Raw genomic sequence first — 25,549 nt, forward strand, 5'->3', positions numbered from 1 at the left:
CCATTAAAAACGTGACTGCTTCACAGTAAGATGATCTTCAGCAAAAACAAACAACTGCTGTTTCCACTTTTCTTCATGGCCTTTAAAAACTGCAGTCATCTGCACCCTGTATTTCAGGCAATTTATACATGATAAGACTGTTCTTGATTTTTTAATTTATTGTTTTAAATGTAGTTCTAACCCTCCTATTTAGGGAAGGAAAAAAATTGTTTTCCTACTTTATTACTTATTTATTGTCCCCTAATCAACCTTTGGACCTTTCAGAATCTGATCAAAACACCAGTGGGTTATCTCAAACTTCAGCCAGTTTTTCTGCCCGTTGACTTTGGCTGGAATGATATATCCACCCTGGTTCTCCATGTCCACAAGTTACCAAAACTCAGTGAAAACAGAGCGTGGTAGAAGAAATCAAAGGAACTTCCATAAACTAGCATCCTGCTCCTGAATGGCACTATGGCATTGATCCCTGCCTCACCTGAAAAATTAAAACTTTTTTTTTGCTTGCCTGCCCTACATGGGACCTGCACGAAAAGTATTTTGCAAGTAACTGCCAAGTCTTATAAGCATTACTTAGATACATGGGGCAGGACTGGAGAGCAGGGAGGATGCAGATCATGACAAGGAGGGCAGGCAGGTTATAACAACTTAAAAGATATTTTGTCATGCAGACACGTGAGGCATGAAAGCTTTTTCTAGCTCCAACACAACTGGTTCCCAAGAACTGCAAAGATTTCTAGGGTCTGGACTAAATGATGCAGTGGGCAACTTCTATAGCTGTTTGATGGGTCCTGGCAGATTCTTCTTTATTTTTTTTCCCCTAATAGCCCGCAGAGTCATTCTCTGAAACAGTGCAAGTGTAAAGATTGAAAAGATAAAACTCTGATACAAGCCTGAAATTGTATTGGTGCAAACTGCTTTCTTGTGCTACTTTGATGATGACATTTATAAATGCAATGTTTGCAACAATGCAATTTAATCATATTATAAATATCAATTTACCATTAAGAGAGGAAGGAGAGAACATTCAAAAAAAAAAAGAAATGCAAACTTACCATTTCTGCTTTGTTTTAATTGAACAAGTCTTGTTCAGATAAGCCTGTCTATCTCTTACAAAAACAACAGTTTATAGTTTAAACTGTGAAATTGTGTGTGTGTGTGTGTGTGTGTGTGTGTGTTGTAATTATGGTGCCTGCTAACAATTTCATACTGCCACACTGCACATATGGCTTCCAAGCTAGCTTTATCTGAATCTTTGTGAATCTATTCTCCGTGCTATTAAACTGAGCACATTCCACATCGTTCAAAAGTAATTACACTTTTGTCTAGAGTGTAGGAGACTGCTCTCCCCAAACAATGAAATTCTCATTATTAGAGCTGGCACAATAACGGCACTGGTGTTCACAACACTGCGCATTGTACCATCACAATAACTTATCCTAAGCTTGATGCACAAAGGTACACTGGAAATTAAAATTTCTCTAAAACCACAGTGGTTTTTTTTTTAATAGGCATTCTTTAGCTCAGTATAATTAGAGTCCTATTTGACTTTTTAAAAAGATATACACATTCAGATTTCCATTCTCTTCGCAACTTCTGAATAGTAGCTAAGTGCTCCAGCCACATGTTGTTCTGATCCAAGACTGCTCACGTGCTGACGACCCCAGACCAACAGGTGAGGCACAGGCTGGGATGTACAGGATAAGACAAGTCAAATCCAGCATTAAACAAACTTTTATTTTGGGCAAGTGGAGGAAACGCTTGAAGCAGTGTTTCGGTAAGCTCTGTGACCAGTAGTATTGTCATTTATTCTTAATGTGACAAAAAATCCTTAATATTATTCCCAAGTTACAGAGGAGTAACTTCATTCCCCCCAGAAACACAGCATTTATTAGTGTCAAGCTGCAGCACTCCTTAAGAGTCTAAAGCACCGATGAAAATTAATTCTAAACCCCATTGAAAGTGCAGGACTAATTTGGCTAGCAGCGCAGTCACAGTTTGGAGCAACTGGACAGTGGTAAAAATGCATCTTACCAGTTTGAGCTTTTGGTCAGAACTCTCTTCCTTTTTTTGTTTTTGTTTTGGGTTTGTTTTTTTTTTAATATCATCCAGCATTTGATTGATATAGTACAGTTAAGAAGAATGGTTGAATTTGACCACAAATACCATGCCCATGGTACACTTCAATGAGCACTTTTAGCCTTCACATCCCTTCTTTTCAGAAATTAGCACACAGAGATGGCTGGTGAGATCAGCAGTCTTGAGAGATGGCAAAACCAACATGGTAAGACAGATAAATAGAAATAAATAAAAGAAACCCTGGTAGCGTAGATGAGCTAACAACTATCTGTGCTACCCAAATGCTGTAGCCTTAAAAGGTTTCTTCAAAAGCCGTATTGACTGATACTGTAATCCTCAAGCGTTTCCCCACTAAGCTGACGGCCTGCTATGAACGTCCTAAGGGGACTCTCGGATATATTCTAGGTCAAATGATTTGTTTCGTATTTTCTACTGAGCCTTTGGTTTAAGTCTGATAAATTATTATTTTCTTATCAGTGGAAGAGCTTTTGTACTTACAATAAGTATCCTGCTTCTACTATCAAGAGGAAGGGAGTTTGGCATAGAGCTGCCCTAACCTTTCATAGACTGACTGAGGTTGGAGGGGCACCTCTGAAGGTCACCTGGACTACTTCCCCCTCAAGCAGGGCCACCTAGAGCCGGATACCCAGGACTGTGTCCAGGCGAGTTTTATGTATCTCCAAGGAAGGAGACTCCACAACCTCTCTGGGCAGTCTGTGCCTGTGCAGAGTCACCACCACAGAAAAAAGTGTTTCCTGGTGTTCAGATGGAGCCTCCCGTGTCACAGTTTGTGCCCACCACAACAACCTTTCCCTGGCTGCAGTTTTAGCACCCTCAGAAATATCTATTCATTTTGATGGGAAGATGGGTTTTTCAGCTTAGGTTTGAAGATTTCTTCCTAGGGATTTTGCTCTCCTGTTATACAAATTTACCTGGCATTCCAAGCTGTGTCTCTAAGCTAACACATGGTAAAGCTCGGTAAAGTGCAACCGGGTAAGTTTTCAAAAGTCTCAGTTGGCTAAACTGTTGAGTTATCACTCTGGTGCAATCAGCCTTTTACCTTAAGGATCCTAGGCTGTCCCAGCTGGCAGGACTTGTAAAACAAAGCACAGCTGGAAGTAACCTATGAAACAGAGGGTCAATTAGCAGCTAGAAAAGCGAAGCCAAGAAATTGATTCTCGAGGATGAAATTGTTTTCCTAACTGTCCCTTCATGACCCAGTGCTGAGAGGCAGAATATGAGGAGGCGGGGTGGCTGTCGTGAGAAGAGGCATTCGGCTACGCAGCCCACTGATACAACAGTAGTCAGTGATCTGTGTAATTCCATACCTTTTCCAGATCCCTTGGCTGTGGCTTTCTTCTGCTGAGCTCGTTCCCTAAGCCAAAGGAGCACCACACACTGAGCTACCACAGAAAGATCTGTCTGGATCTCTGCAATGCCTATCAAAGAATCCCTTCTGAAAAGAGTCTTAGTCAACAATCACACACAAAGCAGGATGGTTTAGAGGGGTGCAGCAGAGCGATGCACTACATGACTTCGGACTGGCTGTACATTTGATCCTGTCTTACTGGATATCAGAGGGATGTGTAGAGGCATACCCTGCTAAGGACAGCACGCAGCTGCAAAACGAGAACTCCACAGTCCCTTGCAGGCTCGGTCGGTAGGTGTGGCGATACAGCTGACAAGCTATTAAGAAGTGTGAAGCACACTGCTGGAGCTTTATCAATAACACTGTATTGGACCGCACTGTGTGGTGTTGTGTGCACATGTGCCTGCACCTGGATTTGTTTCCCAGAGATGATAAAACAGCACAGAATGTCAGTTCAAACAGTATAAAAATAAACTCTGTAATGCATCCTTTGAGCAGTTACAAAAGTCATTCCGATCACCCAAACTGAAGTAACCTAAAGGATTCCAAGCACTAGTTATTTCCTTCTTATAACTACATACCACAACAGCAGAGGGAGTGATTATGTATATTTTACTAGTTTACATTGACCATTTCCTTCTTTCTGGAGACTCACAGGCTAAATACATCCTTTCTGACCTACCTGGATGATGATTTTTACAAGACACTCCTCACTACACAAAAAAAGTTACTACCAAAATGTTGCACTCATACAAACTGGCAATCTTCTTAAACATTGTTTAAGACATGAAGACAAAACCAGTCCCTACAACCCCCCCTCAAACATGCTTCAGGAAAGCCTGCAGCATCTCACTACTACAGGAAAACTGTAAACCATGCAATAATTCAGTATCTTGTATTATAAAGAGACAGAACACACACTGTTTTGACATCACATTAAATACAGCCTTTATAGCGGGAAGTCACACTAAATGCTAAGCTAAAGTTCTTGGCCTTAAGTTAAATAGAATATAAGTATAAATAAATCAGTTAAAGAGCAGTTAAGTATTTCAGTGAGGTGCAGTTAAAATACTCCTGCTGGGCTCTCCCCAGAAGACAACGAGTTTTTGTTTCATTAGGTTCTGGTTCTACACTACTGATGTGATCACAAGTTTATCTATCAACTTAGTGTTGTCAGGAACAACCCCTTATCTTCAATACACTCTCTCAGAAGAGGCCCAAATACAGCAAAGCTCATACACCGGTTACATCCCCTAACATCCCATTGGCTGGAACAGTATATTAACGAGTCACATCTCCATAAAACGTACGATAACAGATGAGAGGTAAACAAGCCAGGAAAAGATAATAACGTGCCTGCCCATGACTAATTTTCCCAGTGATGTTCTTTCTTCACTTAAAGTTGCAATAACACAAAGTAAAGTAAAATATTCCAAACCACTGTTCAAACTTAAGCATTCAATCAAAAAGGAGGAGGAATGGATTGGGATCAGTGAGTTATTCTATCTGGGAGAGCAGCTTCAGTAAATAACCAGTGACTTGGTCCTGTGAGAAATAATAATCCCTAGGGCTTTTTACTTAGGGCTTGTTACGTATGCGTAATGAGCTGTAAGGGCTTAAATACCACTACGGAGCTGTTGCAGGCTGTTATGAGAATACACTATCACCTATTTTGCAATGCCTTTTTAAAAGCCTTCAAATATGCAGGTCTATTCATTACCTTCACTTAAAGTGAAATTGTCAGTGCCCTTGTCGAAGTGAGGGACTAACAGAAAAGTTGCAATCAATTTGTAAGCAGGCAGGAGCTGCGTAAGCGTGTTCACAATAGACAGCTTTGTGGAGGTGCCCAAGTCCTGGGGTTTCAATGCCTTCCCCTGCACCTCTCAACCTTTATGAAAACATGTCGCGGTGTTCTGCGCGAAGGGCCCAAACCCGTCACACGCTACAGTAGTGATCAGCGCAGTACTGGTGAGGAACACAGGGGGCATTGCTTTTGGTTCTGTTTGTCTGCTTTTAGATAAAACCAGCTCTAGACTTTCAGTGGGCTGCAGCACATCACAAATTAAGTGCAGAGCATCATTTGTAAAGTCCACAAAAAGGTGGGAATTCACAGGCAGGAAAGCTGTAGGCTGATTTAATTCCATAACCACAGCAAAATTTTCTGTAGATATCTGTGGCATGTGAAATACACATCAGATGTGAAGTTTTAAAACCAGCAAAATCCAAAGTTGCTTTTTCTTTACCCTTCATACAGACTTCTTCCATGCCTTACTATTGCACAAACTTGGCTTTGGGGTGATATTTCATACACCATGCCAAACGTGACTCTCACTTACAGTGTTCCAAAACCATTTACTGTTTGCTGAACACACACACTTCAATTTCACATCCCTGTAGCTAAAAAATTTTAGCACCCTAAATGCCAGCAGGCAAAGGTGAGGAAAAGCGGAGTTTGCGCCGCAAGTGATTTAGCATTTGTAGCGGAGGGTAAAGGCAGTCCAGCTAGGTCAAAGCTTTCACATTATTGTAGCATGTTGTGTGCGTGTAACTGTGCATTGTACACTCCATAAAGTACAGATCTGGATGCCAAACTACTGTAGAGGCAGAATTCAAAGAATGGATGTAAGCACAATAGACCATTAGCAAACCTACCATTGTGTTGTGCTGAGAAGTGGGAGTCCTATGGCCACAGTTCTCTTGCGTCAGCAGAGAAACTGGCTGAAATTCCTCAGAGTGAGGCTTGTTGGGAAAACTCACATGCAAGGGAAGGTGAAAGGCTGGGAGCCCGTCACTCTCCTCTTCTCCCACTTTCTGTCTGCTTGTCACCATGGCTACCTCTCCATCTGCTTCCCCATACGGAGAGGCTGGTCGCTTGGAAGACATCCTGGAAGGAACAAAAGAGGAGAAAATAATGAAACCTCCAAATAAATCCTTAATGCCGTCATTGTGTGGTTAGGGGCCATTGTAACAGAAATGCCTTTTTTGTGCTGGCAGAGAGCAGGAAACCATCCAAATACCACTGCAAAGCATACACAATTGGGAACAATGGCCAAGCAGGTAGCAACAGAACAGTGGCTTGTTTGTTGTGAGAATAATACACTAATATAGCACTCTCTTGTATTCTGGCTTCTTAAACATGAAAATTCACCTAAGAAGACTGTATAATGAAATGCAATTCTTCTAAAAAAAAAAACAACCAAAAACCAAAAAACCCATCTGGTTTTGCATTTGCAAGAGACTAAGAAGATAGAACGTCTCCCAACACAAGCTATTGTCAACTGAGCTTTTAAGGAATAATCACTCGCATGTATTTAACCATAACTGATAAAAAAATAACGTAAAATAAAATATCTTGCTAGCAAGCCAAAATGCCTGTGTTTGCTGTGCACAGGGGTGAAGTTTTTATACAGTGTCACAGCCACAGTGCAAGATTCTGTTCAGATTCGCAGATCTGGGATAGTTAAGCAATTAAACATTTGGACATTGATTATCTAAGCTTTCTGACAACACAAATTCCTGGTCTTGCTAAGGGAATGAAGATGAGCTATCAAGAGACACTATACTTCCTACCTACAGCCAGATCAGGAAAAGCACAAGCAAATGTAATTTCCATCTGTATCTGTATAAAAGGGGTACACAAGGAAGACACACTGAGGATAAAAAGACACGCTTAAATATTGACCTAAAATTTCAGACCCACCTTCCGAATTTTTGTGCGACTGTCCAATAACCCTGTTCTGAATTGTCAACTTTTAGAAAGACTGAAAGAATCCTTATGTCATTGGAAAATCCAGTTTTCATCCAAACCATGAGCTACCAAAAATCTTACAGAACAATCTCAACCCACAACACTTCCAGATTGGTCTTCAAAATAGAGGGGTACAGTGAAGTATTAAAATGCAGATAACTTCTGGGCTTAATTACAGCAACATTGTTCACAGAAATCAGGGTGTGTGCATGGATGGCATAATGGGGCCACTGTGTTAAGCATCTGTAATAAGGAGTGGAATGAGAAGTAAGGAATCCTATAGGCATAGCCAAAAAAACAAAAAGATAAAAAAAGAAAGAAAAAGATAAATATTTCACGGAAAACAGGAAGTTACGAGCAACGAAACTGAATACTATTGTACGTAAAAGTTGAAAAGACAGGCTGACGTAATACTTCTCCTCCTCAAAAATCTAGTATTTATGATTCTAATTACCCCATTTTGATTTTCCACTTCACAGTTAAAGGACTGCATTTCAAAAGCCCAGCAGCCTCTTGAACCATGTGTGGGGCTGCTGTGAGGTGGAGCATGTCCATACGATTTGGCATATTGAGCACGAAATGGTTCTTAGCAGCAGTCAACTGGGTCTGAAAACAAACAGTGACTTTAAACAGCCCTTTGTTAGGACTTATTTTGTTTCTAATGATCTCATTTTGAGCTTTGCCTCCTGAGCCAAGTTAGATTATACTTAAAGAAAAAAAAAAACAAACCAACACACAACAAAACAACGCAAAAAAACCTCAACAAAAACCCCAATCACCTATTGCTTGTACATAGAGAAGCAATCTGTATTTTCTATTAATGTTTGACTTAGTCCAACAGACTAACACTTCATACATCCTACCTGAATTCTGTCTTCTAGGCTTTCCCACCTACGTGTCTGCAGCGAAGCATATGTATAAAGACAGAGATCACCAGACAGACTCTTACTGGCAGTTTTCTACTAGCCCACTGAATTCAGCATTTTACAGCTATATTTGATGTGACAGATCCCAAGCTTTTCATCCACAGAAACCATGCAACTCCCTCCTGAAGTTAATGTGAATTATTCATATTCTGCATTGCACCGCACCAAAATACATATTTGTTATTGATTGAGAGGGTAACATTTTGGTTACTCATTTCAACGCTGCCTTAATAGAAGCTTGGGTTTTTACAAAATCTCTCTTTCTGAAAATCAGCACTAAGCTGTTGTCTCAAATTTTGGCAAACAAAAAGGGAGGGACACAAAAACATTAGTCGATTATTCCACAGTAATGTTCTATACTTTAGGACATTTATATTCAATAAGAGCATTGAAAATATTGTAAATGGTCTACAAAAGTCCCCACTGCAATTCACTCTTCACAATAAAATACAGACAGAGGATGTCTTCCTTTGCATTGATGATTTGTATTATATACTCTATACCCAAGTTGCGCTAAAAACTCCTACTGCTGTTTACCCAGAATAACCCAGATTCTGTCACAGTGCTTCACAAGGAGAGCTCGACTCCGATGTTGAAGTAAAGCTTTTCCACTAACTTTATTATCAGTGAATAGTCAGTTTCCTCTACTGTGTTCAGTTAGCGTGCTGCAGATCATCATCGCCTTCTGTTTGTCACTGTTCCCAACAGGCACGGTATCATTTTCTGCAGGGAATTCATAAAAAACAAGCAAGGAAGGTAATAGAGGTGACCACCTCTGTGCTCTAACAGAGATTATTATGGTTCTGATCTAAAATAAAAACCTATGGGTTGTACTGCAGGCCAACCTACAGTGACAGTAGAGAGGGAAGAAGAAACTTCTTCCTTCCTCGTGCAGCTCTTAAAAGATCCAGTTTAAATGACAAGCCGTGTGCTCAACATAATGCTAGAAGCCTAAGAAGTTGCTGAAAAAGCTGAAGTGGTGAAGTTACAGATCTAATGTGGATTAGTCTTCCAAGTGACTAGGACACTCAAAGAAACAGCTGCACAACCCTAGGCAAGGGTCACAGAGCTCCAATGCCGACTGCCAGGTAGCTCTCTCCACAGCCAATATGACTTAGGCATAACCCATCCTTTCATGTACCTCACCATTCCTTTAACGTCAAACACAAACATCACGGTTTCACAGAAACAGCTTACACCCTATGAACATCTAGGAAATTTCCACAAGAAAATGGAAGATTTAATCAAATATATAAATCCATGTCTACTTTTGGAAATGTCTTCCAAAAGGACATAACTGTCAAAGCCTATCACAGCAAAGGAGCAAATCACTGATAGCCTCACAAGCAGAATCACCCGATACAAGATAAATTCATTCACAGGGGGGTCTTTCATTATTTCTACAGACCTATCAGTCCCTTTTCTGAATTTGAAATGCTCCCACATCCTTGAGTTCTGGTTCACACACCTTCATTTTCCAACTGAGCTAATAGTAGGTCTTACCAGATTCCACATCTGAGATGCAAGTGCAGTTTCTGTTATAAACAATAAACAAAGGGAAACAGCTAAATTTTGAGCAACGAAGTTATCTGAACCTCAGCTCTTTTAAACAGACCTAGGTCTAATGAAGGACTGGAATTATCCTATCCTAACAAAGGACTGCAAACATCCTGGATCTACCCCCTCAGTGGTAACATGACAGTTTACAACTTACATGACTGTAAGATCTTTTCCTCAAACCAGTTTAAACACAGAAGGCTTTTCAATTACACCCCTCTGAAGTAAGGCTTACAATGAGAGGGGAGACACTAATTTCCTCAAACACCAATGCATGGATAGGATTAAAAAAAACCCCTCAATCCTAAACAACAAAACCCTAAGATATAACTCTCTGAAGAAGAGCAACAGTTTCTGAATCTAAAAGGGCATCTCTGCAGATTAAATCTGTGGCAACTTAACACTTGCAAGAAGAGTTGCATTTTGAACTGTCATTAATCATTTCCACTAAATACAAATAGCTAAATAGCAGTTTTTCAGACAACCTAAATCTGCAAAAGTTCAGACACAGTAGGAAATGGGCAGTACTCAACCCACTGCGGAGACACATCAGAGATACATCCCCATACTTGATTTTTATCAGTAGTTGGGATGGAACTGAAGCTTTAGTTCTGGCAATGAATTCAAATACGATCCTATTTCTTGTAAAGGGAGTCTCTTTTCTGCTTTTGGAAAGGTTTCTTAATATGCAGAAAATTAAGTAAAACCCCATGCCTTTTGTTAAATTTTCATTTAAAAAACCCTTTTCCTGGTAGCGAGAAATGTTTGGGATTTTTTGGGGGGAAAGTAAAAATCTCACTCCTGTAACTCACTCTTATCCCACAAATATTTGATGTGATTCATCTTACAATAGCTTCTCCGTGTATTTCTTTACTCCCCTTCAATTTACAAGAGATTCTTTGTAGGTTTAAACTGATACCCTGTGTCTGTTGATTTCAGTGGTTTTGGACTGACTTCATCATGGCTGGATTTTCCCACTGGAGAGAGTAAGAGCTACACTGCATCCACACGAATTGTTTTCTCATGCCATCTACAAGTGTTGGCTCCACCCAAAATAATTTCAGGTTACCAAATAACATTATTTTGTTTGGTTGGTTGTTTTGGAAGTTCCCCCCCGCCTTGAGTTCTGCACTTCGCAAAAGCAATCTTTCCACAGCTCTATTTTTTATTATTATTAACAGAACTCGTGTGTCTCCACTACATTTCCATTTCTTCATTGGTTTTGGTTCATTTCACATGTGATTGTATACCCAAAATAAATCTGAAATGGCACCCAGTATTCAAGGAGATAGTGCCCTCTAGCACACAACCAGCATCCATCCCGATTTGATTGCTCATGCCATAAAATTTCATAAATTTTATGTCATAAAACTCTAATCTCGTTACATTAAGGAAAATACCTCAGAAACATTTCGGATACCCACAAAAGCTTTTGGAGAAATGGCTTATCCATGTCTTCAAAAGTGACAAACACAGATGTGTCAGGAGAAAAAGATATGAGGCCATAAATCTCAACTTGTTGGGAGTTAATTAAGGGATTCATCAATCATTACACAGCTCACCCCATACACATACAAGGCAAAATCCCGTCAGCTGCCACAACCTACAGCAATCTACAGGTTAAAAACTCCCAAAGTCCCCCTGTTCTGACTATTTATAAATGACTTTGTATAATCTAGCATTAATACCTGTAATTATAAAACAGCATTAAAACAGGCCTGCATAGTTATGGATAATTATAGTTGGTACACTTTTTAAAGAAATAAAAAGCTTTTCCATTCAAGCACAGGCTTTGCCTTTTTGACAGCTCCAAGTCCACAGGATGTAGAGAGATGATTTAAATTGTATGTCAAAATTTTGACTGTGCAAGACTCTCTTTTTTTCCCCTTATCAAGGGAGGCATTGTTGTTTTCTCACCATAACTAGGCGTGACAGCGCCTGACTGGAGTCGCATAGCCAGTTTCTGAATCAGCATGAAAATGTTCACCTCTTGAGTTTCTCAGGCAGCTATAAACTCAGCCTTTCTCATGGGTAAAGCTTAAGTCCCTCGGCCCCATATATCAGAGATGAGCAGAGAGCTGTGTTCTGGAGAGAGGCGCAAGGACATGGCAAGCAGGTCTGATCCGCCAGCAACAGCAGAGAGGGTCCTTCCCGCTACCAACAGCATCGGGAATAGGCTCACTGACATGGCCAGAGTCCAGACCAAATGCTCTATGCTAAACTAGTCCCAGGAACTTCAGTGGGATTCGGTCTGACTCCCTTCCTGGTCTGCTGGGATGTTTCCCTCCCAGGTACATGCCAGGAATCTGCAGGACCTGCTTTTCCACGCAGAACGCTTACGGTTACAGAGAGCACAGTGTATCTACTGTGTAAGCGTGCACACGCACGTAGAGATGCACGGGCACACGTTTATCCAACGCGTGAGCAACGCATCTGCCTCAGCTCTGAGCATGCCCAGGGCCAGCAAGGCAGTTTGCCTTCCCAGGCTTACTGAAGATGAGGATCTCTCTACAAACCGTCCAAGCAAAAGGTGCTAGTCAATACTAATGACTGTCTCCGTTTCATTCTGGCCCCAAATTAATTCCTTATTTACATACACTGAGTAACTAGTACCTTTAAAAAAACCCCACAACTCTGCTCATTTTGACAGGATTACTTGTGTAATAAGGTATTACTCAACATGAGTAAGGGTGGCAGACTCCCACACTCTGTCCCACTGGGAACTGCAAGCCCAACTTGTTTCTACACATACCACTAAAAACAGACTTCACTTGGCAGTATCTTTGAGTCATTTACAGCCTGGTTTGGAATTCTTTACTGAAGTAATTTTACAATTAAAATAAAATAAAAGAAAAAAGAAAAAAAGAAGCAAACATCTCTAGTCTGCTAATCAATAAAAAACGTGCATGGAATGTGCTCTCATCTGTCGCTCACACTGAGATGGAATAATTTGTTAATTATTACTTTCTAAGATCATATCAATCAGCCATCTTTTAAAATCCACATGAGCTACATATAAGCTGCGTTACTCAAAAAGAGTTTTGGTGAACCAGTCACTCCCGTTAGCAGAAACCAAGATCACCATGGCATAACCTGTGTAATATTTCTCCACAGCTGTCTACATATATATAGCTGCCACAAGTAATCCTACGGTTAAGGCCACCCAACAGTTTCCATTTCACCCAACTTCCTTTCTCCTCCCTTTTGCTTTCCAGGCTTCCTCCCTCTACAGTGTAACTTCAGCAAATTTTTTTTTTCAGTCCACCAGTTTCAAAGATTCTGAATACAAAATGGGCAGGGAATCTGCTATCTCCTATCTATTTTAAAGTTTGCTTTTCAAAGCATGTTGTAATAAAGTATCATCAGCTTGGCTGATAAATCCAATACTTCACGTACTGTGGAAACTTTTTTTTGAGAAAAGGTACTGTTCAAGATTCCAGTGGTAAATGGTTTCATTTTGATATTGAAACCCTCAAATAAGAAAGCTGTTACAAGTATCTTTCAATGAAATATTAACTAAAATCTTGTCAATTTTTCCTTTTTTTTCATTACAACAAATACAATGAAATTTCCTATAAACTCTATGCAACTAAAAAATTATAATCTCAATTTTCTTGCATTTGCAAGGAATTTATGCCTAAAAAAACCCCACACCTTTGTAAAATCAAGTCTTGGAAAAATAACGTTCTGAAACAAAAGTTTACATTGAATGTTCCCAACACGTGTTACACAAAAGATTTTCACTGACCTTTTGAAGCAGGTAGTCTTTGTGCATGACTAAGTTGTTTAGTGAAATATTCTAGCCTGAAACAAACCAACCTTCAACCAAAACTGAGTTTGTAAGGTGCTGAAGAACTCCTAGCAAGATACTACATTCTATTATTGTCAAGAATATTACCCGATTCTTTTCTATATCTCATATGAGACTTCGCATTACTTATTGTCCCAGTTTTACACAATAACTTGTAACTGTTAAGCAGGAACATTTAGTGATTTACCCAGAGACACATCCAAAATCAGCTTTATCATGATAACCTGTATCCTGGTTTTGCTTGGTACCTGTCAACTGCGTAAGTCTTGTTTTTCCCTAGTCTGTGCATCAAAGAGCCAAAAATCAAATAGGATGCTTCTCAACCAGCAAATACTGGATCAGATTTTACTTGTGCTGAAAAGCATGTTTCTGAAAGATCAAACTTCAAACCCTGCATTTTTGGAGAACTTCTCAAAACCAGAGGAAGCACGTACTGAAAACGTGGTTATGGCACAGGCCATGTATAGGAGTAATGGTGCGGTGTCAAAGACAATGAGCATCTATCAGCACAAACTCTGAAACAGCAGGATGCAGTCACTGTTGATGTTTCAAGTAAACTGAGCCTGATCACTGGCTTCTTTCATGCAAAAGACTCTGCTTGGATGATTTTGAATTAAATCCACAAGCTCATTTATTTTCCAGTGCATCCTCAAATTAACTCTGGCTTCCTTCCCCCTGCAAACACCCTACTCTTACCCCTGCCCCCCACCAAGCTTTTAGAAATTTATCTGCCCCAACTCTTCAGCTTCTCACACATATTGCTCTTTTACTTTTTATTATTATTATTGGTTTTCTTTTATTTTTGTCCTTGCAGTAGAAACAGCAGAAGTTGTTTTTTACTTTCATGTAAAGTTTTAGGAACTGCTCAATGCTGAAAAGTCCTATTGCAATCACTATGATATTAGGTAATCATCACTCTTCTGCCTGCTTAACTACAAAGAGGAACCCAGTCAAATAGAGATTTTGGGCCTTGAAATTTCACTGTACAAACTAATACTTGAAAACGGCAGAAAAGAAGTCAGTCAGTCTCCAGACGCTGAGTGGGAGAGCTGTGCTGCATGCTACAAGGAATCCATACATCACACACAGACGTGCATACTTAATTTCCATTGACATTGAGTGAAATGAAGGCAAGGAGTTGAAAAAGCTTTAAAATTATGACAATTATGAATGACTTACTTATTACAAAGAAATTTGAGGAAGCACAGGCTCGTTCTGAAAAGTTGGTTAATATTAAAACTTTTGCAATTTAGGGAGCTTATTCTTGGTCATTTGTAGTCTTTGTCTAATCAAGCTGACATAAAATTTTCTTCAAGCATTATTAAATGATGAATTACTTTCAGTAGAATCAACATTAATAATAAGAATTCTCTCCCAAAAGACGCCCAGATTTCAATACAAGACGATGTTCTTTTGATTGAGATCTCGGTAAATTATGACACAGCTTTTCCCACTCTTCCATCAGGCCACTGCTCCGTAATGGGAGTGCCAAGGAAATAGTTATCCATCTTCAAACCTCCCTCTCCTTTCCCCTTTTTTTCCTTACTTATGTTTCAAAACCAACAAAAGGAATTTTTAGTTGTGAGTTGTTTTTTTTTTTTTCTAGACAACATCATTTCCCTCACCAGTCTGTGTATAATCACAAACAAAGCAGAAACAAAGGGGGAACAGGGTGGAGGGGAGGAAGTTTCTTTTTTCCCCCCCCACTTCACTCTCAATTTCACTACTGGTAAATTCAAAATAAACTGTTTGTATTGAATGTGTGTTTGCTTGTAATAAATGTACATATAATTGCACTTATGAAATACTCTTCTGTACAGCCACTGATGTTTATGCACCTGCACTCACAGCATCGTTCTGCCGTTATTACATAAACTCTTGCTCCGACCATCACTCGTGTGCCCATTTGCATCATGGCTATCATTTTATTTAAAAAAAAATGCAAATGAACACAGAAGCACATATATCTGTATACATCCTGTATGTTAAAACAGATCATGCTAGTGAGGCATGTACACATAACCATTCACAGCTTGAATCTGCATCACTGAAGTACTGGGCCTCTAAATAACTTCAGCGGGAGCAGAACTGGGGCCTCAGAGAACCCACTTGTACCTTTAAGAATTACAGGCACGACAGGGGGAAACATCTTTTTGTGTGCCTGTGTGTGCCTATGAATTAAAAAAACAAATATACTTGGGCAGAGCAATGTTTCTAATGGATGTAAACATTTTCTTTTCAACAGGTTAATTCCAGCTGCCTAGAATTTGTATTTTTTTATTTTTTGTTCATGCGCATGTGTGCACTCCCCCCCCTTTATGGAGCGTTTATACATGACAGGTGCATTCTTGGCCCAGGAACAAATAATCCTGGAAAGCCCAAGAAAGAAAAATCAAACTGAACTAGAAGATAAACTGACAGGGAATAAACACATTATCGCCTTTCTATTATGTTTTTTTTTTAAAAAAACAAAACCACAAAAATTTTGAACATCTATAATGTCTAAGCAATTTGAGGTAGAATTTTTGAAGCTGAAAAGGGATTGTTCTGAAGCCCAGATGTTGCCTTTCAGAAACCAGTGAAAATTGCTGCTTCTGAAAATTACTCTGAAACACAAATACCGTAAACCAAAAATTTTTAGAAATAAAAATAATTTTACACTCTGACATTCTGATATTCAAAAAGAGATGATCTTTTTTTCAAAAGTTCAGGTGGTTTTGCACTCCTATCTCCTGCTTCACATTATCCACAGCATCCATCATGCCATCTCTGTTCCATCAGACAATCGCATGAGGGATAAACCAGAAAAACTTTACGGTAAGATGTGGGAGCTCCTCCTTCACTCAATGTGCATACTGTACTGAGAAGTCTCCTTGAGTCATCTTGTGGAAGGTTCACAGTTGCTGTATTGTCTTCCCATTTTTTAATTCTTAAAACCATAAGAATTAAAAATCTAATATTAACAGATCTGTGTCGTGATCTCCCATCATGGCACACGTCTGTTCACCTGCAGTATATAATGTTCAAGCTGCTTCCAATTCTGTAATTTTTTGATGTCTGAACGTCTGTGTTCTGTTTAAAGCGTCACCAAACACTTCTCAAAACTGTTGCTTGCACGCAGTAACATGCTTCCTCACCGCTGTACAGGCGCACGTAGGTAAGTGGATTGACTCACCACGATCTAAAGGCTGATTTCTTTTTTTTAATATCTGAATCAAGAAATGCCTGTCAAATTTCAAGAGTAAGAACAATTATAAACAGCTGATAATTACCCATCTTTACAAACATTAACCCTTGATACTGCTGGAGCTGTTCACTAAGACAAATATAGCTGTTAACCACATACCGTGCATATACCCTCACGCAAACAAGTGCGTACTGGTATGCAAAGTGAAAACAAATCCATAAGTACAAAAATGAGAGACCATTCTAAACAGACAACATACCTTTAGGACCATAAGGAGTCTCAAAGTTTACTTTAGAAAGGCTGCAGTGGCAGGCACAAAAACACCATCGCAGAAAGATGTCCACTTTAAAAAAATCTTTGTGAGTTCTGGGTGGGGGTGGAAAGAAGAAGAAAAAACCCTGAAACTAGTATCTTTCCTTCCAGAGAAACTAAGAGGACGTCTGCCATTCACCCTTCCATAGGTACTTTGTCTACCTTCTTGTTCGTTGTTCAACAGTGATTCCCATCCAGCTCCACAAAGACCCAGCTGTATAAACCAATGCTGTCAAAGAACACAGTTAAGGGATGGATAAAACAGGGAGGGGTGTCTAACATGCTGACCACTGACTGAGCTTGCAAGGATAAAGAAGCCTTGATGGAGAGAAGTAATCATCCATTGCTGTTTGTTTATTTTACCTCCTCCACCACATACTGGAACCTTTTTTGTTTTTTCCATTACCAAAACCATCCCCCACTGAGAAGCCTTTGTGATCTAAAAGGGGCAGAGCCCCTCTTTCTTAACACTGGCAAGTTTATGTAGGCAGATTCATTCAAACACATCTTAAAATAAACATTTGGTTCTTCCCCTACATCACACTGTCCACACACTGCCTTCAAATACACTTAAGAAAAAACCCCACCATTAAAATGTGCTTGCCTAGAACTGTTTCTACTGAGATGTATTAAAACAGTTTGGCAGTCTAAGGCACAGATTGCCACGGAGGTCCAACTTCAGATGAGAGCTATAGTCTTCTGAAAAAAATAAATATACATTACAGTAAAGTAAACCTGGCTGCTATTGCCATAACAAGTGGTATAATAGCTTTCTTGAAAAGACCTCTTCCATCAAAAAACCTCCTCCCCGCTGGGGATACACCTAATTATATTATAAATGAATCCGAATCCAGATGTTCAGATCTGAAACGTATGTCACGAGTATTACGAGGAAAATCACAGAATCATAGGGGTCAGAAGGGACCTTGAGAGATCATCGGGTCCAACCCCCCTGCCAAAGCAGCTCCCTAGCCCATATTGCACAGACAGGTGTCCAGATGGGTCTTGAATATCTCCAGAGAAGGAGACCCCAACACCTCCACATGGAGAATGAGGCACCTGAAGGGCACCGCTGGCATGAGCTCTGAAGGGAGCAAGGACCTTCGGACTCCTTCAGGCGTGAGAGATGTAGGCGCTGAGCACCTCTGAAAATTAACTTCTCTGCTAAACAAAAATACAGGACCAAACTTCCTTATTTCCTACTTTTCTTTTTTCTTTTTTTTTTTTTGAATTCTCCATCCCTGCACATTCACTGCACTTTTGTTTTCCTGACTACATGGATTTGGCACTTGGAAAAACTCAAGCATGAATCCCTATAGAAAGATCGTGCATGGGCAACAGCAAGGAGATCTCCCAGAAAGCCTTTTGATGTATCTGAAGATGAAACTGGCAAGAACACTTCTCAGTTGGAAGAGGATGCCAAATCACTCCATGGGCTACCTACTGCGACCAAGGTAATTGATTAGGAATAATTATAGCCACATCAAACCAGGACATTGTGAAAAATCATGGATTCACTTGTACCAGACATTAGCAAATACCTAATCACAGGCTGATGATCAGCTATATTTTTAGAGTTACCAGACTGAACTGGATATAAAACACAAGAAAGGTTCACTGTCCTATTTTTAATTTGAAAAAGGTAATAAATAGCTTTTGATTTGGGTAAGTAGTCATCTGGCAAGCTCTACAGTTGTTTGAATGGTACCTAGGAGAGAGTGTTGGTCAACTGATTAAAATATATCACAGAAACTTAATTCTGCAATATAGCAACATCCTTTGGCATTGATCATTGCCGAAGCAGCACAAACATTGACATATGACCAGGTAGTTAACTGCTGAGCACTGAACTCTGCCTCAGTCTGGGCTAGGAAACCAGGACACAACATTACCGATTCAAAAGACAGCAACTTCCCATGTGACCCCACCTAATTTATTGAATCTTTCTGGCTCCCAGTTTTTCTGTTTCTACATAAGAGATAAGAATGCTTAACTGCCTTTATAAAAAGCTCTGCGAGCTCTGATTTTCCTTTTTTTTTTTTTTTTTAAGGAAAGCATTTTATTGCTGACCGCTCTTTCTATTACTTGTTTGTATTATTAATGTCCCCGATGGTTTTGCACATACTGCCACACAAGCAAGGGCAAAAATCAAGTAGTCTATTCAACTAATGTATTTTGAAACTGCCAAACTAAGTTTCTTCATACAGCCCTTCCAACAGATCCCAAGAATTTACTTTTCTTTTAACCCACTGACTATACTTATGTGAAAATCTACTCATCTTTCTTTTCTGGGCATTGATAATTAAAAAAACAACAACAACCCCCCCCCAAAAAAAAACCCAAAGCACAACCTCACAACCAAAACCCAAATCCAAAACCAAAATGCAACCAAAAAGCCCTACACCAATAAACCCCCAGAGTTTACAAGGCAGTCACTGAATTGTTTTCATTATACTATCCAGTTTCAGGGGATCTTCTCTATCCTTTGCACAAGAAAACTCACTCTTTGCCAGGTAATGCCACAGTAATTTAGAATCACAGAGCGTTTCTTAATCTCAGAAAAAGTATTTTACAGGAATTTCACATACTTTCATCATGAAATCCTAATGGCAACACCCATTTCACAGCTGAATGGTTACAGACGCCTGTCTGGTTCTTGTTTACCCACAGAACTGCCCGGTGCTGGCACCCAAGTCAAAGTCAGAGCTCTATAACCCACCCTCTCATAGCAAATCAGGGACAAATTCAGACAGCGAGTCACAAGCTGTGACTTTCAGTTTCCTCTATCATTCAGAAGCTCTGATGGCGATTCCTCAGTACAATGAAAAGGAGGAATATCGCATTCGTCAAATGCACTACCAAGATAGTGATGGAAAACTAAAACCAAGCCCATTTCCAGCCTCTGCCCTGGATAACTAATTATAAAGGCACACCAAAAAGACACAACTCCCTAGAAAGGGCAGTTTCTGTATTACTATAAATCAATCCATCACACCTTCATTCATAAACTGAAACCAAAGACTCCCATGCTCAGTTTTTCCTCTCTCTTTTAAATAGATCACACAGGTGTATCACTTTTTAAGCTGTAAAAACACCAACCGTAAAATAAAGTCTCAAAAATTTAAAACTAATGCTAGAGGAACATGTTTTACCAACAGCATACTTCTGGCTCCACTGATCTACTCACAAGATGGACTGAGCACACAGCTGTACCCTGGGATTCGCAGCTGGTGGTCTGAAGAGGCTGCAACACCTCCTTTGTAAAAGGGCTTTTCAGGTGCACAAAAGGTTTCTTCTTCCATCTCACACTCCCTTCTCACCCCCATCTCCATCCTTGCTTTAGAGGGGGAAGATCAGAAAGTGCAGCTGTTACCTGGCCTGTACAGCCCTATCCCCCTTTCCTTCTACTCCCCTCTCCCCCCATGTCACGGATATAAATGATGAGCCAGATTTGTAAAAATATTATACTGGGCAAAAGATGGAGTTTGTCTTGCTGCAAGAGATCTTCAGATACGCTTCCTTCCAATATGAAGACACCTATGCACTTCTGAAAATCTGACTAGGAACCCATCTGTGTCTCTAAACACCTGCATACCTCTAGAAACCTCATCTTCCTTTCCGTTACAGAGTTTACTAGAGAGCTTTCTATGCTTGCACTCCTCTTTTTTATCCTTAAAAGCACTTACAAATACTAATTACACTCCACATATCCCTTCTGTGAAGTAAATAAGGATTATTATCCCCTCTGAAGTAAAGGCGGATTACTAACTCCTTTCTACAGACTGAGGAAACACAGAAGAGGATTTTAAGTGGTCTGCACACCACAACGTAAGGAGACGATGTTGAAGCATGGATTAAGATTCAGAAGTTCTCCATCCCGTGCTCAGCCTACGGCAGTCCAAATCTTATCCTTCTATTTGCAAATGCTACTCTTAGCCCAATTGTTTCTATCTCCTGGCTGATGATCAAATATTTAATGTATGCCATAATATGAACTCTACAGCGGAGCCTCTTATTTGTCATGCCCCATTACTTAGACCGGGTGGTAACATGCGCCCAATATGATGGTTTTCAATTTTATTATAGTCTCTATTTGCTCACTCACTTAAGATGTTTAAAGAAGAGTTGTATGGATTATCAGACAGTCTGAAAAGTTCAGTTCAGAGCTCTTCAAACACATTCATTTTCATCTTATTAGCACGAGTAAAGTAAAAGCCTTAGGCAGGTAATTTACCATCCAGTTTATCCAAAGGGACTTCTAAAGGAAAAGTCAACCTTTGTAAATTGTTTGTGATAATCTCCAAATTGATCATTAATTATCAGCTGCTAGTAAGCGTTTCTTCCATCAGAGGCACTGTGAAAATAGCGCATTTCTCAGGAACTCCACTGCTGTTGTCACTGCCACCTGTGTCATCGGCCCCTATCAAAACCGGCCAAGTCCCACGGCAGGCAGTGGCCTCGCTAAGTGCATCCTGTCCAGCAGCACCACTTTCCAGGCAGTTTAAAAATCAGTTATCCACCATCAGGACAGCATTCCTTATTAATGTTGTATTATACATCCTCTATCTCCCACACATAGTAGGGGTTACAATTAATCTAGAGCCATTCCACTGCACCTAGTAACACACGCATCGTTTTGTACTGCCAAACTGGAGCTGATGGAGAGAAACTTCATTTTTCCCCTCTTGCAGTGATTTTCTTCTTCTAGAAATGAATGCTTATGATCTAACAATGAAAATCTAAGAAGACCTTTCCATGCTTTGTCTGTGGAAAAGAACTCGGGCAGAGATGGCTGCAAGTAAAGCAGATTGGTGTCAGCTACGCTCAGGTCCGTGTCGCACAGAAGCTGAGAGGGACCTTTCTGTACACGGGGCTGCTTGCCAAAAGGCAGTCGATCCTTGATACAACAAATCTTGACCTATGTTTTCCAGAATTGCTGGGCATGATACGCTATGCACTGTTTTCAGGACTTTGGGCAATGCTATAACCGGTGTATGACGTCTCACATTCTCACAGTTCTTTCTTTAACTCCACTGAACTCAATGAACAGTTGCCATTTAAACTTCACCGGCGCAGCCCTGGATGTCACGTGCCCGGCATTTTCAGTGGGATTGAACACACCTGACAAAGCAGATTTCATAAAACAACTTCACCAACCAGGAAACCCAACAATGACACCCATAAACTGCAAACCAGGCAACTATGTAATCATGCATTGTCACACAGGCCTCAGTAGTTTGAGGACACAAAGAATTAACATTAGAGGGAAGACATGGGCCGTGACGATTTTCAGAAATGTGATATTTTTGGAAAAGCCTACACGATTACGAAGCACATGACTCAATTTTCCTTTAAAAATGGTCTAACTGTAAATAAAAAAAAAAAATTATCAGGCAAAGTGCCCATCACCACGGGCCATAGGTACAGAGTAGCAGGACCAGAAGCCTTTTACATCTGAGAATGGCAGTCCCACCAACACTGTAATACATTTATCTATTTCTCTAATAGATGAAATACAGGATAATTCTACATGTGGGCAACCACATCATCTTTAACATACACACACATAGAATAAAAGTGTTTTGTTCACATTAAAGAGTACTGATTGCTCACTGGGTGCGTGACCCAGGTCCATCAGCAGGGACTGCACACTCAGTCCTGACGATTCCAAACGCAACAGGATTACAGATGCAAAGATGGAGAAAGACAACAGGACGTCAGCTGAGAGAAGACCCATTCTTCAAAGCCAGTTTTCCTCAGATTCTCTCAAATTCATATAATTTAGGCTTACAAATAGCATATATGAAAATTCTAGTCCAAAGGGCAGGAAGCCCGAAATGGAACACTCTCTTGAAGTGAGAGGATACGCAATGCTGATAAAACTGAAGGGAATAAGACTTGTATTTTCTTCAGTGAGATGGTGATGGTGAATGGACTACTGTTCTTGAGGTAGCATGAGCTTTAAATACTGCCTTCTTCAGCAGAGAAAACAAAGGGATCCAAAGTATTATAGTGCAATTTGACATCTCCTCACGGAACAGTCCTGAGCGCTCACTGGATGCACTGAGAGTCATGTACATCTTTGTTTGCTTGGTTCATTTTCTAATTTGGGGACTCTTTACTACTACTTCTAGTTTGCTACGTCCTGCAGAACTGATTATTCCACAGGCCACTGAATGGCATTTCATTCTAGTCACATACCACAGAACAATGTACTAATTGCAGAATCAGATTTAGCCCCGCCAGGATCTGCATAACTTACTTCTTGGATCTATCCTGACCGTGAAAGGCACAAAACAGACATTTTGCAGAAGGGGAGGCATCTTCCGGAGAAGAATTTAACCTGCAGAATTTGAACGTCGGTCACTGTCCAAGAGCATCAGAGAACTCAGCCCGACTTGTCAGGTCCCAGGCTAAACTTGCGGGACTTAAAATTAAAACATGCACTCAGAAGCCCAAACAAAACACAACTGAGGTAGAGAAAATAAACCCTGTGATGACATTCACAGCCAGCTCTTCTCAGCAGAACTATGCTAAGACCCTCAATGCGTGCTTAATATTGGAAGCAAGACTTATCATCAGTAAACAATTTAATAATCCGGTTACATAAGCGGTAACAATTCCTTGGCTGGTAATGAACAATATGATATCAAAGTTGTCATCTCTTAAATAGAATCTTGGGTTGATTTTCTGTACATGAGTAGTCCTGATTAATTCAATTGTGTCCTCAGTGTGTTTAGTGCCTGTGTAGATACAGGAGGAGAGAGTCTTGCAAAGGTCTCTCTGAGGATTGAGTGAGCTTTGAAATTCTAACTTGGGCGATGTTATATGAAATAGAATCCAGCTCACTTGCCAGGAAGCAATAAAAGCGAACTCAGTGAGACTGCTCATGTGAATACATCTCAGCAGAATCAGGGCCCGCTCGAGCCACAAGGGAGGATAAACTTAAATAAAGCATTTCAGTATAACCATTCTTTCAGCAGTCTTTAGTCTGTATTAGTAGCTAACATCTGAGGAAAGGAAAGGTTTGCTGCTTGGCAATAGTGTGGTGTTAATGTAACACAATCTGTTAAATGAAAAAGCAAAATTAATTCCAATTTGGTGTCTTCACATTTCACACTCCAGAGGCTCTTATGGACTGAATGAAAAGACAAGAAGGGGTAGGGAAAATTTGGTGTGTTTTTCCAAACTGAATCTTCTATTTCTTTGCGTTTCACTTAATTAAGTTAAGAGGCAATCCGAGGGAAAAAATAAGAGAGGTGCCTTATTTACGTTAGCGTTTCTTAACGCGTGCCTACAACAGCACAAGAAATGTCTGCTTCTGTCCATCTTTCCCTGCCTATTCCCTCTCTTCCCCTTGTTCTCTCCACAATTCAAATGTTTAGCCTTACTTCATCCTCACAGCAAGGAATGGATTAAGCAGAATTACTTACTGCTATGCCAATTAAGGAGGAATTAATTACAACTTTGCCTCCCGTCCCTCTTAAGGTTGCACGTTTGCCTACCAAAACCAATCCGAATGTAGCTTAAGCAGAGAGCTGCAAACATTCAAGAGGACACAGGTACCAAGGTTTCCTCTTGCTCTGTTCAAACCTGGCTGCAATAGGGTGACTAAACCCAAGTTCTTCTCTCCAGTCAAAGCATTGCACAGCTGAGCTGTTGTACTCCTTGGTCCCGCAATTCCCCAGTCATGTAAAAAGGGGACAGTAATAATACCTATTTGTCAGCAGCATTGTTCAAGTTAATCCCTTAATATTTAAAAAACACCTTGAGATGCTGGCACAGAGGGCACAATAGAAGCACAAAGTGTTATCGTTGTCGTAGTAAATTGGGGCATGTTCCAATTAGGTTGTTTCTAGTGAACTCTCCCTGGACTTGGAGTCAGGACGTCTTTGGCTTCTGGAGCTACACAAACGCACCGTCCAAACCAAGAAATTGGAAAGACACACAAGACTTTTTTTCTTCAGCAGACCATTTCTTTCTTATTTATTTTTTTCTGAAGAAATACTTTGCCATACCACCCACCACCCACATTCACTTCCAGGCTAATTATACTTTGAAAGAAGACAACCAGCATAAAGATGATTATAGCATACTGAGTCAAGGAAAGGTCTAGTCAAATAAACAGGGTAACTTCCCTTGGTCCGTCTCTCACTTTTTTCCACTGCATGATGGATCTCCAAACCCATATAGCCATGCACCTTAGAAAACAGACTAAAACAACCTTTGTTTCCCTTTTTTCTTACTTTTTGCCACTCCTGTACATTTCCAGCTGCACCCTCCCTAAAGCTATAAATTGCCAACAAAACCCTCCTGTACAGCCCGGTTACAGAACAAACTGAAGCAATTCCAAATGACCTTCTGCCACTATTTTTTTTTGGTGAAAAAATAAATTAAAAAAAAATAAATCCAAGAACAAGAACTGAGTGCCACCATCCATTTACAATGCAAAAAGTAGGCCAGAAGGCAGCTAGACGTATCTCTAATACAAATTTACTTACGTAAGTAGTTCCTCCCTACCGTTCCCTCACTTGCCTTCCCTTCTCCCATTCCCTTTTTCACC

At 40.2% G+C, this 25,549-nt stretch overlaps 1 protein-coding gene across 7 annotated transcripts in view; it reads right to left on the minus strand.

Annotated features, from left to right (window-relative positions):
* Positions 1-25,549, minus strand: part of SOX5 (SRY-box transcription factor 5) — a gene marked incomplete at its 5' end in the record, with an annotated part of 289,871 nt that overhangs the window by 245,257 nt on the left and 19,065 nt on the right. For 3 of the 7 annotated variants that reach the window (XM_084279476.1, XM_084279474.1, XM_084279475.1), the window contains one exon: positions 6,098-6,329. In XM_084279476.1, the coding sequence (XP_084135602.1) occupies positions 6,098-6,329 (232 nt within the window). Of the gene's footprint in view, positions 1-6,097; positions 6,433-25,549 lie in introns of those variants that run through there. The other 4 variants (XM_084279479.1, XM_084279478.1, XM_084279477.1 and 1 more) reach the window with 2 other exon arrangements.

This window comes from Gallinula chloropus, assembly GCF_964237585.1.
Source record: "Gallinula chloropus genome assembly, chromosome: 1".
Lineage (NCBI taxonomy): Eukaryota > Metazoa > Chordata > Aves > Gruiformes > Rallidae > Gallinula > Gallinula chloropus.